The 16,969-nt window shown below is 41.0% G+C and overlaps 2 protein-coding genes across 3 annotated transcripts; both read right to left on the bottom strand.

Annotated features, from left to right (window-relative positions):
• Positions 1–269: 269 nt before the first annotated feature.
• On the bottom strand, positions 270–8,604 carry kat2b (K(lysine) acetyltransferase 2B). The gene is made up of 18 exons (XM_056398865.1): positions 8,277–8,604; positions 7,134–7,260; positions 6,869–7,014; positions 6,693–6,779; positions 6,415–6,596; positions 6,134–6,325; positions 5,801–5,904; positions 5,521–5,646; positions 4,882–5,015; positions 4,226–4,434; positions 4,016–4,142; positions 3,813–3,923; positions 3,173–3,316; positions 2,947–3,061; positions 2,798–2,828; positions 2,355–2,418; positions 2,176–2,260; positions 270–1,822 (listed from the first exon to the last, which is right to left on the bottom strand). Exons 1-18 carry the CDS (start codon positions 8,475–8,477, stop codon positions 1,629–1,631), a joined length of 2,379 nt encoding a protein of 792 aa, XP_056254840.1. The 5' UTR covers positions 8,478–8,604; the 3' UTR covers positions 270–1,628.
• Positions 8,605–9,064: 460 nt separating this feature from the next.
• LOC130183452 (ras-related protein Rab-5A) lies at positions 9,065–16,572 on the bottom strand. 2 transcript variants are annotated; one of them, XM_056398867.1, is made up of 6 exons: positions 16,398–16,572; positions 13,111–13,329; positions 12,618–12,769; positions 12,295–12,417; positions 11,978–12,071; positions 9,065–11,746 (listed from the first exon to the last, which is right to left on the bottom strand). In XM_056398867.1, exons 2-6 carry the CDS (start codon positions 13,274–13,276, stop codon positions 11,631–11,633), a joined length of 651 nt encoding a protein of 216 aa, XP_056254842.1. In that variant the 5' UTR covers positions 13,277–13,329; positions 16,398–16,572; the 3' UTR covers positions 9,065–11,630. The 2 variants fall into 2 exon arrangements, with proteins under 2 accessions (XP_056254842.1, XP_056254841.1); XM_056398866.1 differs by having other exon boundaries at positions 13,111–13,332; positions 16,398–16,570.
• Between the last annotated feature and the right edge of the window lie 397 nt (positions 16,573–16,969).

Here is a 16,969-nt window from a genome sequence, read left to right as displayed (position 1 = left end):
GTGTGAAGGTGTGTGTGAATGTAGCATGTATTGTAAAGCCCTTTGAGTGGTCTCTTAGACTAGAAGAGTGCTATATAAGTGCGTCTTGAATTGTTAATTAAAAATCTTTTGCCAATGTGAATAAGAAATTACAATAATGTACCTTGATTATAATTATTGGACCTGAACAGCTCAGAACACTGTCTCCTGTCATCTTGCAAATGGAAACTATCAGCTGAAGGCTGGGAAAATTGTTGATGTCCTTGAGTTAAATCACTGCAGACACTAAATTAGCCTCACTTCTGTTTTATTCAGTCTATAAAATAGGCTAATACTATGTCATTAAAACCAGTTGTACAAAGAGCATGAAATTATTTTTCCAGACATATTACAAAATGTATTTTTTCCTAAAGTTTGAAAAGTACAAACACCTTTTTACAAAACAGCAAAACTACATAGTATTGCACAATCTTCATTCATCTCCAAAGTATAAAGTTATCAATCTCCATCTGCAGGACACAAATAAGAAAGAATAAATTAACCTTGTCTTAAGCATAATTCTTTTAACTTACAGCACATAAATAAGAATAAACTCTAGATAATTAAATTAGTCCTTAGTCAACAGCGGTAATTTATATGTCAAACAAATTCTGAAGAAAAGAAGATGCTCTCATTTGTTTACTAATACTTGAAAAAATAAAAGTGCATTTTGATAGTCAAACAGCCCTAGGTGGCTTATACAAAAAAAAAGAAAAGATTTTTTTAGTTCTGAAACAGAAAATATATGTTATATACACATTTAAAATATACAATGGGTATAAGTGCTTTAAAATAATTAAAATCTGTACAAATTTAAAGTACGTATTCCTCTTTTGGCAGGATGAACTCATCACAGACGAACTTTGACCTCATTAATGGCGCGCACGCTCACAGGAACAAGATTATGTTAGACAGGAAAATCTGAACTCTCAGTCACGGTCCTCAAAGGTATCAGTTGTGTAATGACTTCACACACAGTAGATGTCATTGCTGCTCACAACATCTCTACCTGAGTCAACTGAGAGGAGGAGGAGGCAGGCATTCAACAAGGCAGGGGATGAAAGTATGAAAGGAAAGGAGAGAGGAGATGGGAGAGAGACAAAGTAAGGTATGTGGTGAATCTCCGATCAGCTGTCATCCCGTGTTGCCTTTCGACGTCTAACACCAACAAGAACAGAAGCTTTCTGCTCTGCTTAATACGTGTTACTTTTACACCTTCCGCTGTCCTTTCTTTCCATGGGACCCTGGGATATGTGATGAAATATGAAGACACAACGCTTCTTTTGTTTCACATCAGCAACAGTCTCGCAGGTTGTCAATGAGGCCTTCCCTTGTGGCCTATCTTTCAGTGTAAATATCAGTCTATGCTACTGATTCAGGATCTGGGCCTGCATACATCCAACTTTAAAAGTGCTGATCTGAGACCACTGTGCACCTTTTACATTAAGATATGTTTCTGAAACCTAACCGCTCCAGAATCAGTAGTCCCACTCTTGGCTTGTCCATACACACAGCTCTCACTTGCAATTCGTACAACCCAGCCTTCACCACTTATAGTCCGAGGGCCATCTCAACCTTCGTTACGGTAAGGAGAAACTTCTTCCTGTCATCTACTTCTCGATGAGGCCGGCTTCTTTGATCTTGGTGTAGAAGAATTTCTCCAGTAAGTTGGCACACTTGTAGTACTCACTCTCCGGAGGGTTGTATTCACGGCAGTTGGTGAAGATGCGCTGCATGTCGGCCATGAACAGCTTGCGTGTCGTGTAGTACCTGCTCTTCAGACGCTCACTCATTGTCTTGAGGTCTGTTTGGAGAAGAAAGAGAAATTTTTTAAAATTATGATACACTCACTGGTTCAATAAGCGCCTCTTCTCTTTTATCCACAAGAGACACTTCAGTCTTGTTTCAATACCAATCGATCAGCATTTAACAGTGAAAAACCACCAATACAAGCGCAAGTATCTTTTGATTGAACTGGGCTCAATGCAGAGCATGAATCACATGGACTGCTTCATCTGCAATGTCTCACTCCTTGCGTCCCTTCTTCTCAGTCTGTCTCTCTTTTATCAGTCATTATTAAGCCTGATCTTTGGCAAGTGTGTCCCACTTTACCTTGTCTGCCCCCTGTTGTACAACTGTAGTCTTGTGAATACATACCCATGGGGAAGCGAATCACTTGGTAGTACCCAGGTGCCTCTGTTTTCTTCACAGGCTCCATGAAAGGCCAGGCGTTCTGGTGACTCTACGACATGAAGACCAGTCTTGTTAGAAAAAGGTGTGTATATGTGGTAAAGGCGCTCTGCGTGTGTGTGTATGTGTGTGTGTCTGTCCCTCACCTTCACATGTTGGAGGATGGTCTTCAGAGTGCCGTACAGTTGATCGGGGTCTTTCAATTCTTTCCTGAAGTAGAATAAAAACAGAATACAAAACATATAATCACAGTACAGTAAATATTTGTTGACTTGTCCGTATGTAAGATGTGTTATATCCAGGACATTAATATGAGCTGTTTTCCCAACCTTTACTTAATGAAAAAGTGCAGACAGTGTAAGAGTCTCCTCTTCCTATCATCCTCCTACCCTCCTCCTATTCATATCATGCTGCTTGTATCATTGCTGACCTTAGATATCTAATTATGTTTCTGCCAACTGGTCTTCGGTCCTCAATTTAGAAATCCTGCTTCTTGCCAACACGGGGAAAACATTAGCCAAGTCATTTGGCGAAGCAACGCAAAGACACTCCACTAAGTTCAAATCTTTTACAGTAGGGTCACACTTACCCTTTGCCTACAGGTTTCCAGCCAGTTTCACCTGTTAATATAACAAAACCAAGATTAGTCTCTAAAACTGGGGGAAAATGCTAAATATAGATGTACTGTAAGATAGAGACATGCTGTTTACTGTAAAGTCCACAGTATAAGTAACTTACGTATGCCAGGAATGCTTTCTATGGGAATCTGCCGAACTCCTTCCTTAAAACAGGAAAGTCCTGGATAGACTTTTCTGATCTGAGCCTGCTTCCTCTCTATCAGCTTCTTAATGATCTGACAGAGACAGACGACAATCGATTAAGAAAAATGCAGAGTCTGTGCAGAGAGAGAGAGAGAGAGAGAGAAAGAAGGAAGTTTTAATTTAAAATTCTGACACCCACACACCTCCTTCTGCTTCTTGATGATAACAGAGAATTCTGTGTAAGGGATGCTGGGGTTGAGTTCACAGCCCATGAGTGTGGCTCCCTCGTAGTCCTTGATGTAGCCCACATACTTGGCCTTGGGAACTTTGATGTCCTTTGAGAAACCCTGAGAGGAGGGAGGAGATATCTGTTTTCCGGCAGCAGTATATAAAAGGGCCATGCAACCACTGCAAAAATTAGCCCACTTAAAAAACACACCCATCTTATTTTTTAAAAAAATCTGTTTTATTGTGAAATGTTCAAGACCATGTAAAAATGAAAAGTAAAAGTCAATAGACCAGTGTAATGCTGCCATGTGGTGGTAAGTCAACATGTTCTGAAGAATTTTGAGTGTGAGTATTTGAAAGCACAGCAGACTGCAGCAGTATCAAAGAAAGTTCAATTGTTCAAACAAGCTGATTTACATCAGAAGCAAGTGAAATCATCATTAGGTATTTTTTTCTTTCACTTGTTTTGTTTTAGCAGGTTATGTATAAGATTTTATGTTTACAGAGGGAAAAGGCTCAGGTGGGTGTGGGGGGGATTATTTGCGCATCTTGTGACCAAAGCAACTATAATGTAATGAGCATGTGTCATTCACATTAATGGACATAACGTGTTACCTGTTTCTTGAAATAGCCGATGGCGTACTCATCAGCATACGTGAGGAAGTTGAGGATTTCATGCTTAATGTGATATTCCTTCAGGTGGTTCATCAAATGGGTCCCATAGCCCTGCAGCCACACAGCCAAACAAGGCAAAGGTCAAAACAGGTCAACTCGACAGAGGGAGCTACACCGCGCTGAGGAGCAGGGGGCGCTCTCACCTTGACCTGTTCGTTAGAGGTGACAGCGCAGAAGACGATTTCTGTAAATCCCTGCGACGGAAACATCCGGAAGCAGATCCCTCCGATCACACGGCCGTCCTTGATTAATGACAGCGTCTTGTGCTTCCTGTCAATGAAAAAGGTGGATTTTAGTCGCCTCCACTACATCTCTGAATGTGATAAGTGACGATGAAGTGTGGTTGCACCCACGGGTCAAAGACCAGCCGTGTGATATACTCCTTGGGCATACGGGGAAGCTGGTGGGAGAACACATTCTGGAGGCCGACGAGCCACATCAAGATCCGCTTATTGGGCTTCTGATTTAGGGAGTTACCGATGACGTGGAATTCAATCACCCCCCTGCGCTCCTCGAGACGGGCAGCTTCGTCACGAGCCGAGTGGGCTGACAACAAACTGGTCTGCACAGGAAGGAAGGTATGGAATCATGGTTATCGCCATTATCATCCTTATAAAAAACAGCGTTACAGTGTTAATCTACATTATTTTCATGGTCCTTGTGAACATATGGCTAATTTTCATGAAGTCACATATCAACAGATCAGATGGTCAAATTAAATATACTCGTTAGCTAGCAGACGGTGAGCGTAGATTTCTATTGTTACTCAAAAATGACTTTCTTTATTCCATCCTTTAATAAATTTCTTTTTTTTGGCCAGATGAAAAACAATATTTTCTGTGTAAGCTCAGTTGGTGGGGGGTGGGGGGAATACTAATTCAACTTTTAAAAGAAGCACAAAGTCAGATAATTTTGAAACTAAATAACAGCGTGATATTTATCACCAAACTCTACCTGTAAGTCAGAGGGACACAGTTTACATTACTTCTTTCATGTTTTCTGCATTTACCTCAGGGATGGCGGCAGGGTCGGTGATGGTTGCCATGACTTCGTTGATGAGGTCCATGGGGATGTCACCCACCACCCTGGGTCTCTTGTTCTCCTCATGGGGAAGGGGCTCTGAGGGTTTACGCTTCTCTCCAGCTATGACAGTGTATGGACAGAGAGGAAGGTACTCATCATCATCTCATGTCTACTCATCAGCGGAGAAGTGAAGTGTGACCAAATCCAAACAGGAAGTTAACCAGCATTTAACATCTGCTTACTATTGATTCGTCTCCGCTTGTTGCCTATGAATGATGACTTATTTTCAGTATGTTAGGAGCAGTTCTGGGCTGTATTTCACTTTCATGCTAAAGCTTTAGGGCCAACATTCAGCTAAGGTTTTGGGGAAATGTGGTAGTTACACTTTTTGGAGATTCTATGTCAAACAAGATTTCTTTGAGGCATTTTTGTGACATTTTATTTGTTTGCTACTGAGAGCCATGTGCCAGTCCCAAAAAACACATAAACTTGGACTAACTTTACTCTGGTGCTCACTGTTTCCTGTCACATGTGAGTCAGATGTTAAACAATAATCATAATACATCATTATAACCATATGAGTTACAATTTAGTAATTTAGTAATTTCAGGTTTGACTGTAACACCTGGGTTTGGCTCCAACACAGACGCTGTTTTCCTGGCTGGACTGACACTGCCGCAGGTGGATGGGTCCACTGACACGGGGCTGGTGCTGTAGTACAGCGGCCTGGCCACAGGGGGTGCGCTGATAACTGTAGAGCAACAGGGAGGAAAAGAACAGTATGAGAACATGTTGTTATTCCATTTCTCACATTGTCCAAAAAGGATTCAAAAATCAGGGGTGTGTTTCAGTGGTGCGTCTGTTTGGGTGTGTGTTTCTGTTAAGCCTGTAAGGGTGTGTGTTACCTGTGTGAATAGGAATCTGCCCTCCCGACGCTCCTGCCAAGAAGTCTTGGCTCCAGATCGGAGAGCTGTGGCTGTACACCTCCTCCTCTAGCATAGACAAGAACCTGAGCCAAAGAAAACACAACAAGCACAACTTTACTATGATAAAAAAAAAAAGCTTGTCAAATATGCGTTTGTGACCACAGAGTGGTTTGATACTAAGACTGCGCGTGCAGTGTATGAGTGAGTGATTGTGGTTAATTAGGCGTCAGTGTATATTCTCTGTATATATATATATATATATATATATATCTGTGCACAATCCCAGAGTTTCGTTAAGTTTGTTTTTCTTACTTGGGAAAGTGTGTGAGAATCAGTGTGCGTTTCTCAGGTGGCAGTTTGTCCTTCTCCTGTCTGGCCTGCTCCAGCAGTTGTTTCCTCATCACAGTGAAAACCGAACGCAACAGAGTCCGGCCGAAGATCTGAGTGGTCTCGTACCGGGGTAGACTGTCGCAGAACTGAGGCACATTGCAGTAGCAGAGCCATCTGTAGTGGGTACACAACAGCATGACTATATGACTGTGACTGTAAACAGGTATAATGCGTGTTGACAGGATATGTGCTCGTGCTGCTACCTGGTGTAGTTGGCTTTGTATCCAGCTGCGTCATCGGTGGGCACCCTCTGGCGCCTCTGGGAGGGCGTCTCCAGCTGCCAGTAGTTGATCTGGTTGAGGAACATCTTAGCGAGTTCCATGATTGTTTGACGTTCTTTAGATGGAAGGTGGCTGAATTTGTACTGGACAAAATTGTTCACCCCCTATTTGGGAAACATAGGGAAAGAAAGAATAAAACTGAAACACTGTTTTTTTGTGATTAATTGTTGGTTTTAATACACATGTAGACATGTAATTACCTGCTCAATGCTGGGTTTTTCAAATGGAGGACTCTCCTGTGCTTCTAACATTGGCTTACCCATCTGTAGAATAGATTTCCTCAGCAGCTGAAAGAGAAACAGGAGAGGAGTATGCATGTTTACTTGTACACAATGCATGTGTCGGTATATTTTGATTGTAAAAGCAAGTGGCTTACTTTGAAAAGGGAAAAGTAGACCTGCTTAGTGTCGGCATCCTCCTCTTTGTGAACACACGTGTAGAGATACTCTACATCCAGGACAATACCTAGAAGTCTGTTCATTTCCTCCTCCGAAACATTTTCTAGATGGGTCACATGATCACCTGAGAGATATGCAACACAAGAGTTTATTCATTCATCGAGAGCACTTCAAAAACCTCAAACTCTCAACACGCTTCTATTATTTTCTTCTGTGGCTTCTTTCCAAGACATGCTGACATACCCAAAGTGTGGGAGCAGCTCCGACAGGGCTCCTGCAAGTTGACTGTGCTGGACTGCTGGTCAGTTCGTGGTGGTGTAGGAGGGGGGTTCTGACTTTTCCAGCCATTACATTTACAAGCTCCTTCAGCCTAGCAAAAGCACAGTTTAAATTAGTACAAGCAGGAACAAACGCAAGCATAGATCAACCTTAGGTTAAATGAACTAGATTCATACTAAACTGTTATAGTGAGTAGCAATAAACTGATATGGGTTATACTGATCTTTAAAGTAAAGCAATGTTTTCTGAAAGTGAAATGTTTGCTCTTTTAAATTGCATGGTCGCTTTCGTGGTTTATCTGCTTTTTAATTTATCACACTAGGGCCTTAAAGGTCAACAGTGCACAGCTGGTATTTAATATTTTTATAGTAAGTATTACTAGGTAGTTATTTATTTGAGCGGGCCACAGAAGTGTACAAACATAGTAAAATCTCTCATGCCAGTGGAGATCTGTTATGACTGACTTTGTTCAGTATCAGGAGGCGGGGCGAGGAGGCCTGTCACCATCAGCTGGAGGTGCTGCACTGAGCATGCGCTGTGAAACAACAACAAACTCCGCCCCCCCTCCCAGCAGCTGTCACCCTGTCAAAACAAAGACCCCGTCTCTTTCTGCGGATCATACGCTGCATAAACCCAATAAAATGCTATCCGTTCACCACCATGCGTTGACACACGGCACGGGAACACTGTGAAATTTCCTGCGGAGAGCATGAGACCGCGCTCGCACACACACTCTGGGATGCAGCCCTTGTGCTCACAACACAGCTACTCCCAAGCTCCAGCGCCAAGCCAATGTTTACGTTCACCAACCCCCCACCTTGACAGAAACATAGTAACATTGTAAAAACAGCGGACAGTATGCAGCTGCAAGCCCCCTGCTTAAAAGTCCTCTAGTAAAAATAACGCGTTGACCGACTCGATTTTTAATATCGCTTTTTCAATAATTGGTTCGTGCATGCAAAATGAAAAAAAAAAACCGAAGTGCGGCAATGGCTTCCTTTGCTGCGCTTGCATTTTGTAAACTCTTGCAACCGCGCACAGGCTTCTTTAAAATGAGCCCTCATCCCGCAGTATTTAAAAAATCGGCTATTTGCAAATATAGCATACTTTGCAGGATGAATACACTCCGAGTTTTTCCAGTTTCTTCGGCCGAGGTGAGGAGCGGAGTTGCGCCTTCTTCACGGCGATACGTGCGGATCCTCCAGCGGCGCCAGAGCCCTCCGTCCCCCCGGCTCCAGGAGCGGCCGGAACCAAGCCCGCAGCTCCAATGGCCGGCGAACCTTGCTGAATCCCAGCGCTGTCGGCCATGATTCGCACCGAACCCCGACGGGACCCCCGGCCCGGCAAATATTCGCTCTGCCGTCCGCTCTATTCCACAAGCGGAGGATCAGACATGGCGCTCATCCTTATTTTCAATTTCTTACTGTAGGCCCATTTTCCTCCGCTAGGGGACTCAGATGGGATAGGCCAATTCCACTACAATTCAGAGAGGAGAGGTCACAAAATGCAACCATTTATAGCAAAATTTCAAGGTCAAATGTAATGGAAAATGTGGCTTGCGGAGCCGTATCTGAGCAAATAGTGACTGGTGGATCGTGGTCATTTCATGCAACACGGGGGAATTACTGGAAGTAATAACAATAACCACATACAATAACAATACTTTACAGATTATATTCATATTAATGTGACAAAGGAAAGCACACATGGCATCTCATCAAATTTAGACAAATATAACCACCAGGATTTTTGGATTTTTTTTTTCTTCATAACTGTAGGAGACAAAACATGACAATAAGACAGTTTAAAGATTTTTTTTTTAAATTACTGTCTGTGAAAAGCCCTTAAAAAAATGTCACCAAGTCCATGCACACACACACATACAGGCAGCCTGATTACAATAATAAATGATCAAATTTATTTCAGTATTTATTTGGTCATTACATAACAGTACTGTAAAATGCTTGCATCTTTTAAATGTTTTCGGCTGCAATTAAGTGTTCATGGCAAAAAACATACAATTTACATCCCTATTATGTGTTAATTCATTTATTCATGAATCACCATAGTGCCAGCTGATAGTTGTTACACTGTTGCTACAATATTGTCACAATGTTACTGAGATGTTATGGAGGGGCAGACAGTTGGTTAATCAAACTATTTTGTATTGTGTCTGACTCCTCTGGAGCTTTTACAACCAGTGCCTCTGGAGGTTCAGGTCTACTTACAGGGAAGAGAACTGGACAAGGCATATCGTAGCCTGATACCACTAAAAAAGAATTAGTGAACTCCAATAAAGAGATAATGTTAAAAAATAGAAACCAAAAAATTTGGATATTACGTTTTTCTTCTGAGAAAAAGGTACAAGACAGACGACTAAATAAATGCAATTTCTTATTTTTTGTTAATAACACTACATACATTTATAAAGACCACCACTGATTATAATTTAACCATTTGTGTGAAAAAAGGAACAGCAACAAAACTCCAAACCCAGATTGTAGCTGTTTTTTCTGCTAACTGTACAGTTTTTTTTATGATTATCTAGACAGCTCCCTAGCAAGCATTAGTCCTGTCACTGGTAAATCGAAAAAAAGTAGACTACACTGCAACACCCTATTTACAGTATATTATTTATATATTTATATTTTTATATATATATTTATATATATTTATATCACACTGGCTGTAATTATGACAAGATATATTCATGAGCATCATTAGTGCAAGGCATGAGTAAGACAGACCTGTAAAAAAAAGTTATTAACCACATGTACTGTATGAATGTGTGTGTGTGTGCGTGCGCTTGCATGTGTCTGTATATAAAAATGTATTGGGGGTGGGGGTGGGGGTGGGAGTGGGATGGGAAAAAACACATGTGGCCAACATAGGTGACGGAGTGGTGTAACAGACTATGTGTGTGTGCTTATGTACAATGCTGTTTAGGTCTGAGTGGGTTCAGAGGAAAGAAGTCAATATAATGTATGTGTTTATGTGCAAATGTGTGTTCAAACATACACACACATTAACGGGCACGTGTGAGTGAGTCTATGGATGAAATTTGTCACCAGCCAGAACAGCCCAGGCCCAGTTTGTACACACTGACACATGACTGTGTCTAAAGCACTTCCTAATCAAGAGAAGATGGCAAATAATTATGATTCAAAGGTGATCATGAAGCAACCTTACATATTGCAACTCCCCACTTACTAACATCACCTTTGCTTTTTACCATGTGCAAACCCAGCAGCGGTCCAGCGACATTAGCACAATGGAAAATCTGCATTAACTAAATCATCCAAAGGCAGAAACCCAATAGACCCTAATATAACCACCAAAGGGTGGTCTACACAAGATTATGAAGGACACTGTATCAGAAAGTGGGGAGGTGGTGACACTGATGTGTATCTCAGAGGCCCCTGCACTTTGTTGTGGAGAAAGCTGGGTAGAGCAGGGGGTATCACTGTGCTGCAATGGTCCTTGCAGATGCTCAAAATCACAGAGTAAATACTGTGAAACATTGCACAATGCCACTAGGGACAGCTAGAAGCAGGCATGGCCCCAGAATGGAGCCTTAGGGTGGTAGAAGAAAATGTACACTAGTGCTACTTAAGGTTTTGAGGGGAAAGGACGTGGATAGCAGTGGACAGGCAGAAGGAATCAGAGAAAGTAAATCTAAAAGGACTACAGTCCACAATGTTTTTAAACTTTCAGATAAAAGGGTCCCAGTTACAAAAGAGAGGCATGAAGCTTTGAGTTCCTCTCTGTCTGCCACCAGCCTCTGCCTTTCCTCTTTCTCAGATTCATAAGAAAACACTCCTCTTCTCTAATACACATTTTCTTCTGTGCTACTGCAGTCAAAAGGTAAAACACAGTTTTTTGTTTTTCTATTTTAGGCCATACATGTATACAGGTATGTGCATCCATGATTTTGACAAAATTATAGCAAAAAATAATTAACAAAATAATCAGAAAAATGAACAAAAATGAACAAAAACAAAAGACTGGTTTTAGAATTGCTGTAGTTAAGTCTTAAGCTATCCCAGAAAGGGGAAGTGACCACTTCCTATAAATGAAACTCATATCTACACATTGCAAGGAAGATGATGGAAGGCAGGGTGCACTAATATTCTCTAATATCTGCTGTCATTAATCTATCAGCAATAACTAATAGATTTTGATGGCAGAGAGTAAGAAAGAATGGTTAGGAGGCTTCACCAGGCAGCAGCAGAACCATGATGTAGGAAAAGAAGCAGAGCCACGTTGAGGGATCAGTGTAATGGCATTGACTTCGCTACTGCTAAATAAAAGGTGGGCACGGGGTATCTTTTCTTGTTTTGCCGATCAGAGAATTGGAGATAAGAGTACAACACATTGCATTAGTAACTGCAGTGGCATTCAGGGCATCAGCCGCATTAGTTACTGCTATACAGGTTGGTTGGAGGGAGGGCGTTCATCACTTTAGTTACTGCAGCATGGAGCCTTGGCTGGCTGGGCAGCTTCTGTCAGGTCCACTCCCCGGTTCCGCCCACTGTTGGCTCCTGCAGCCTGAGGCTCACTCTTCGGCAATCTCTTTGCTGAAACGCAAAAACACACCAAACTAAACAACAAAGAAAGAAACTGCAACTTTTCATTTGTATGGAACAGAAGTAAGAAATGGAAAAAAAAAAACTTTCATTATCGACACCAGATCACAACCATCCAGTTAATCAGAATATGTTCTTTGTAGAAATAATCAATATGGTTCCAATTACTACTCTACAAATGCACTGGCAAAAACAATGAATAAAGTATCAAGAGTTACCCACCAATAGCCATAAATATCTCATTCACATTCATAGATGTCTTAGCCGACGTCTCCATGAAAAGTAAGCTGTTGTCATCTGCGTAGGACTGGGCATCCTGTTAACACAATGTAAACACCATGAATCTTTAGGCACAGGAGAAAGACAATTAGAGGTGATGTTAAGAATGAAAGTCTTGGCAATGAATCTAATAACTTGTGTGTTCCGGATGTTTTTACATTTAACAAACCAGGAGGTATCCATTAGAAATAACAGATGAATGTTCCCGAGAAATGCACAAAATAAGACAGATTGTCGAGGTACTGTTAATTTGGTCTGACCTGGAAGTCGACAGCTCTCTTGTTGGCTAGGTCAGCTTTGTTGCCTGACAGAGCGATGACTATATTAGGGCTAGCTTGTCTCTGCAGCTCCTTCACCCAGTTCTTTGCCCGAGCAAAGGACTCCTGCAAATAGAAGAAATTGGGCCATTTGTCAATACCTTCATGCTATCAGTAACTGTAATAATAACTGTACTTTAACCTGTTGTACAAGTACTCTGGCTGCATCTTGCAGGCTGAATACATGGCACGTATCACCAGTACAACTTTAAGTGAGAACAATGTTAGGAAAATTGCATAAAGAACTGGGAGGTAGATGAACATGCCTCGTTTGTGATGTCATAGACCACAATGGCAGCCTGTGCTCCTCTGTAGTACATAGGTGCCAAACTGTGGTAACGCTCCTGACCTGCAGTGTCCCAGATTTCAAACTTCACTGTTGTGTCATCTAGACACACTGTCTGGGTGAGAAAGGCCGCTGAAAAGATAGGATAAGGTGAGGGGTGAGTCAGCATTAGATAATCATTACCTACATCAAAACAATACTCTTCACAACAGCATGTAAATAGAAAATAGTCATAAAAATATCAAAACAGAGCATTATCAATTCCCATTAAGTGAGACAAACTGTAGCTCACATTTTAGGATTGAATTTTACTTGAATTGGAAAACTGAGTTACTGAGTTACAGTTCATGACTGTAGTAATGATTCTGACAACAAAAATAAAAATGGCTAATATCTCCCAATACTTCTTATTTTGAATTTAATTTTATTTAATTGATAACTGAAATGGCCTGGCCTCTTGACATAAAGCTCACCTCCAATTGTGCTCTCCTGGAATTCATGGAACTGGCCCTTGACGAAGCGAAGCACTAAGCTGGACTTTCCAACAGCTGACTCCCCCAACAGCACCAGCTTAAACTGACAGATCTTGTTCCCTGCATTGGGTCCATTGGGTCTCGTAGCTCCTCCCCGATTGGCCATGACCTAGTCAGATCCCCCGGTGTCCTGTGTGCTAAACCTCACTATCAGGACTTCTGCTGCAAGAACCAAAAGAAGAAACAGGTTTACTGACAGTCACAAAGTAATAAGCACGACATTAACACTGAGGAGCATCACAGCACAGAATATATAAAACAAAACATATCCACTTAAGATTAGTTAAATAAGCCCCAGCATTTCATGTTACAATAAAATTTTCCAAAACACTGACAAAAGTGTTGGGCAAATGTTTACATTTTGTTTTAGAGCTATCAACAGTTACTGAAATAAACTGATTTTTTTTCTTTGTTTTGATATGATGAGGGACTCTACAGGGCTCAAAATAGAAGAAAATATTCGGTTTCCAATGACACACTTGTGTCAGACAACTTGGTGCAAAAAGTGGAAAAATAAAACCTACTGACAGAAATCATTTTGTGTGAGCAACGAATGGTGGTTTTAAGTTACAGATAATATTTAAAGAGAATTAGAGATTTGGGAACTGATTTGCCTAAAGGTCAGGTATATAAGATGCATAAAAAGCAACTTTTAACACTGGGAAAAAAGTAGCAAGACTGAACTTCTTTGGTGTAAACAAACTGACTATTACCCTTATTGTACAAAGAACAGGCCTGGGCTGTGACCTTTTTTAACGGGCTGATCTTAATGCACATGTAATATGGGGCATTCCTAGAATTCAGAAGAGTATTGGGAGGAGGGGGCGCAAACATTAGCCAGAAGGGCTAATTGATGCAGTTTAAACAAGATTAAACAAGAGGAGAATAGTTAAATCATATACACATGTAATTTGACATGTAAGGAGGGCAAGTATTCATCACCTATTTAGAATAAAATTGTGTAACAAAATCAGAACTCTTGATCACCAAGAACAAATGATTGAAGAATCATTTAAAATAAGATATATAATTCATACAAACTGGAGCTAGTTGGCTAAACGGGCTGATATATTAAAGTAATAAAATATGGAGGCTCTATGCACCTTCTTATTTTTGACATTGTCATAAGAAAGCACCTTCACTATAGTTAGATATGCTCTCCATTCTGTTACTAATACATTTTAATTGTCTTGTTAGACTGACAGTGACTGACGGAGCCAATGACATCCATTCAAAACAGAGCAAGCAGTCTGAAAGTAATGCATCTCTCATCTGCATGTGTTTTGCATTCTTCAAGTTTTGCAGAGGCCACACTTCCACACTCACTAAATAAAAGTAGGCATGTCTAGCCAACAATGCCTTTATAAATTACATTATCAAAGAGACATAGAAAGCCCACCACAACCACATACAGTAACAGTTGTCAAGAACCACAACAGTTTCAGGAGTTTTCACAAGGGTTTCACTCACCCACATTACTCAAGCAATACTTAAAGCTGCGAGAACCTCTTTATGGATACATACCATGCATTGCTTACTAACTTATTTAGGAATGAACTGCTGACTAATTTGTATACAACAGATGGCTGTTGTCAGGAGATAATCACAGCCTGTGTCTGATTTTGCAGGAAGACTTTGTCCTAATTGCATGTTTTGTGAAATCTTATTCCGGACCACTAACATGACAATGCCTTTCAATGTGCACCCCACACTCCCGTATCCAGAAGATATCTCACATCCATTGACAGAAATACAGATAACTTGTCACACTCATATCTGCTCTCTAATGCAATTGTATACAATAGCTCTGCAAAAAAAGCTACGTTTGTGTAGCATATTAGTCACACTTTTCTCTTGCGAGGTGTACATAAGGCCTTCCACTACTGACACATTTTAAAGCTTTTGCATGAAAATGTATCAAAATGTTGGGGTACCTATTTTGTTATATTTAACTGTTATAATATTGAGTGGACAAAAGTAATTTATGTTCAGAATAAGACTGCAAAGATAAGTCTAATCACCTGTGATGCTATGTCAGTCTGTCAAATGTTGGCTTTAGTCATCAACACATCACATCATCATATCAACTAAGCAAATTTCTTTAATATAACAACAACCTCAGTTCGTGTTTAAATAATTCACATCTGCGTAAACCCTTAACCTTTGTAACGATGGCAAGACCGCTGAATGAATAACAAAACAAGGAGGGATCCATCTTACAAAAAGAACCCATGCACTTATCAAATCTGGGGACGGAAAATAACAGTCCTTTTAAATACAGTGCTTTGGGACGCAAAGCCCATGAAAGCGATTGGTGAGGTCGTTACCAAGGTGTTTATGGCAGACATTTATCCTTTAAATTAACCAAGAAATTTTGGCAAGAAATCTTTCAAACGTGAGCGAGCAAGAAGAAAACAAATGCACATGAGAAATTGTAGCGACAAAACAGTAACTGCGTTGTAGACTCATGACAGGGACTGTCAACAAACACTACGCAGTGCATGTCTGCAATGCTCGCACAGTGTTTGCGTTTATCTGTCGTTCGTTGACTGTAAACACACTTGCTCATATCAGCTGTAGCTTTGTATCTCTTTTGATTTAAGAGGGGGACGCCATTTTCCAAACTGTATTTGTTGTCTAGCTAGTTAGCTAACATGCAGTTAGCCAACCTTAGCTTTCCAAGCAGCCTCCTAACCACTTTATGGACAGCACATAAAAGGACAGGCTCAGCCAAATAAAACTAAAGGGAATGCGATGGGTGGACAAGCTAGTCGTTGTACTGTCGTAGACAGCTTTATCAAACTGAAATGTTGTGCTGGCTGGTTAACGTTATTTAATGGGGAGTACCCAACCCTCAATTAACAAACACTAACGTTAGCATCGTATCACTGTTAGCATTCCACCCACTGACCTGAGTCCACCCATCTAGCTGTTAGCTATCACAAAGTCAACTATGAGCCAGGCATACTATTTGCCAACCAGACATTACTTGCCACTTGCTAATGGCAACACTTCAAGACAGACGAGGAAGAGTTGTACTCGTTAAGATGTGACAAAGGCCTGTATTTCTGTATTCTCTTGGCTATGAAACATCACCGACATTAGCCAGAGACCGCTAGCGACAGCGCTAGCTAACGTTAGTCCCCGATGACAACTGAGCAAACGCTAGCGTTAGCCAGTCCACCAGCTGGAAACCACAACTTGTCGATTCATGCCAAGTACGCTACCTGAGAGCCAGACGATGTTTTGAACTTTAAATACCGCCGCCGTAGTATTTACACAAGGTACCCGGGACACTGTGCTGAGGTGGTGCTGGGGAAACCAAGAAAATTTCAACAATCCCGTCACGTCTCCTCCTTTCTTTCTTCTCGCAACTTCCCCTTAGAACCAAAACACAAACAAGCTCTTCCGCCTCCCGTGCCACGTCACACAGCACGTCTGCTCTCCAGAAACGGGTTTACAGCCGCAGCACCTCTAATACATGTATTTAATCAGGTACCTACAAAACTAAAGACTAATGGTAACAGTTTGTGTAATACTGTTCCATTACACATTTTTTACACAGATTATGGGCCTGCTTTATGTTCACGGTTTATATTTTGATAATATTGCATTAATACAGTGTAACTTTAACAAATGAATCACTATCTGCTACAGTTCACTTTGCATGCTGTATGGCATGTAAGAACAGACGATTTTATAAACGTATGATTGTTCGTCATAACTTATTGATACCACGCAATAAATCATATAATATACACGATGTAATATTGAGGATGTTATGTTATGACATACAGTG

This window comes from Seriola aureovittata, chromosome 16, assembly GCF_021018895.1.
Source record: "Seriola aureovittata isolate HTS-2021-v1 ecotype China chromosome 16, ASM2101889v1, whole genome shotgun sequence".
Lineage (NCBI taxonomy): Eukaryota > Metazoa > Chordata > Actinopteri > Carangiformes > Carangidae > Seriola > Seriola aureovittata.
This window is presented reverse-complemented; position numbering and strand designations above follow the sequence as displayed.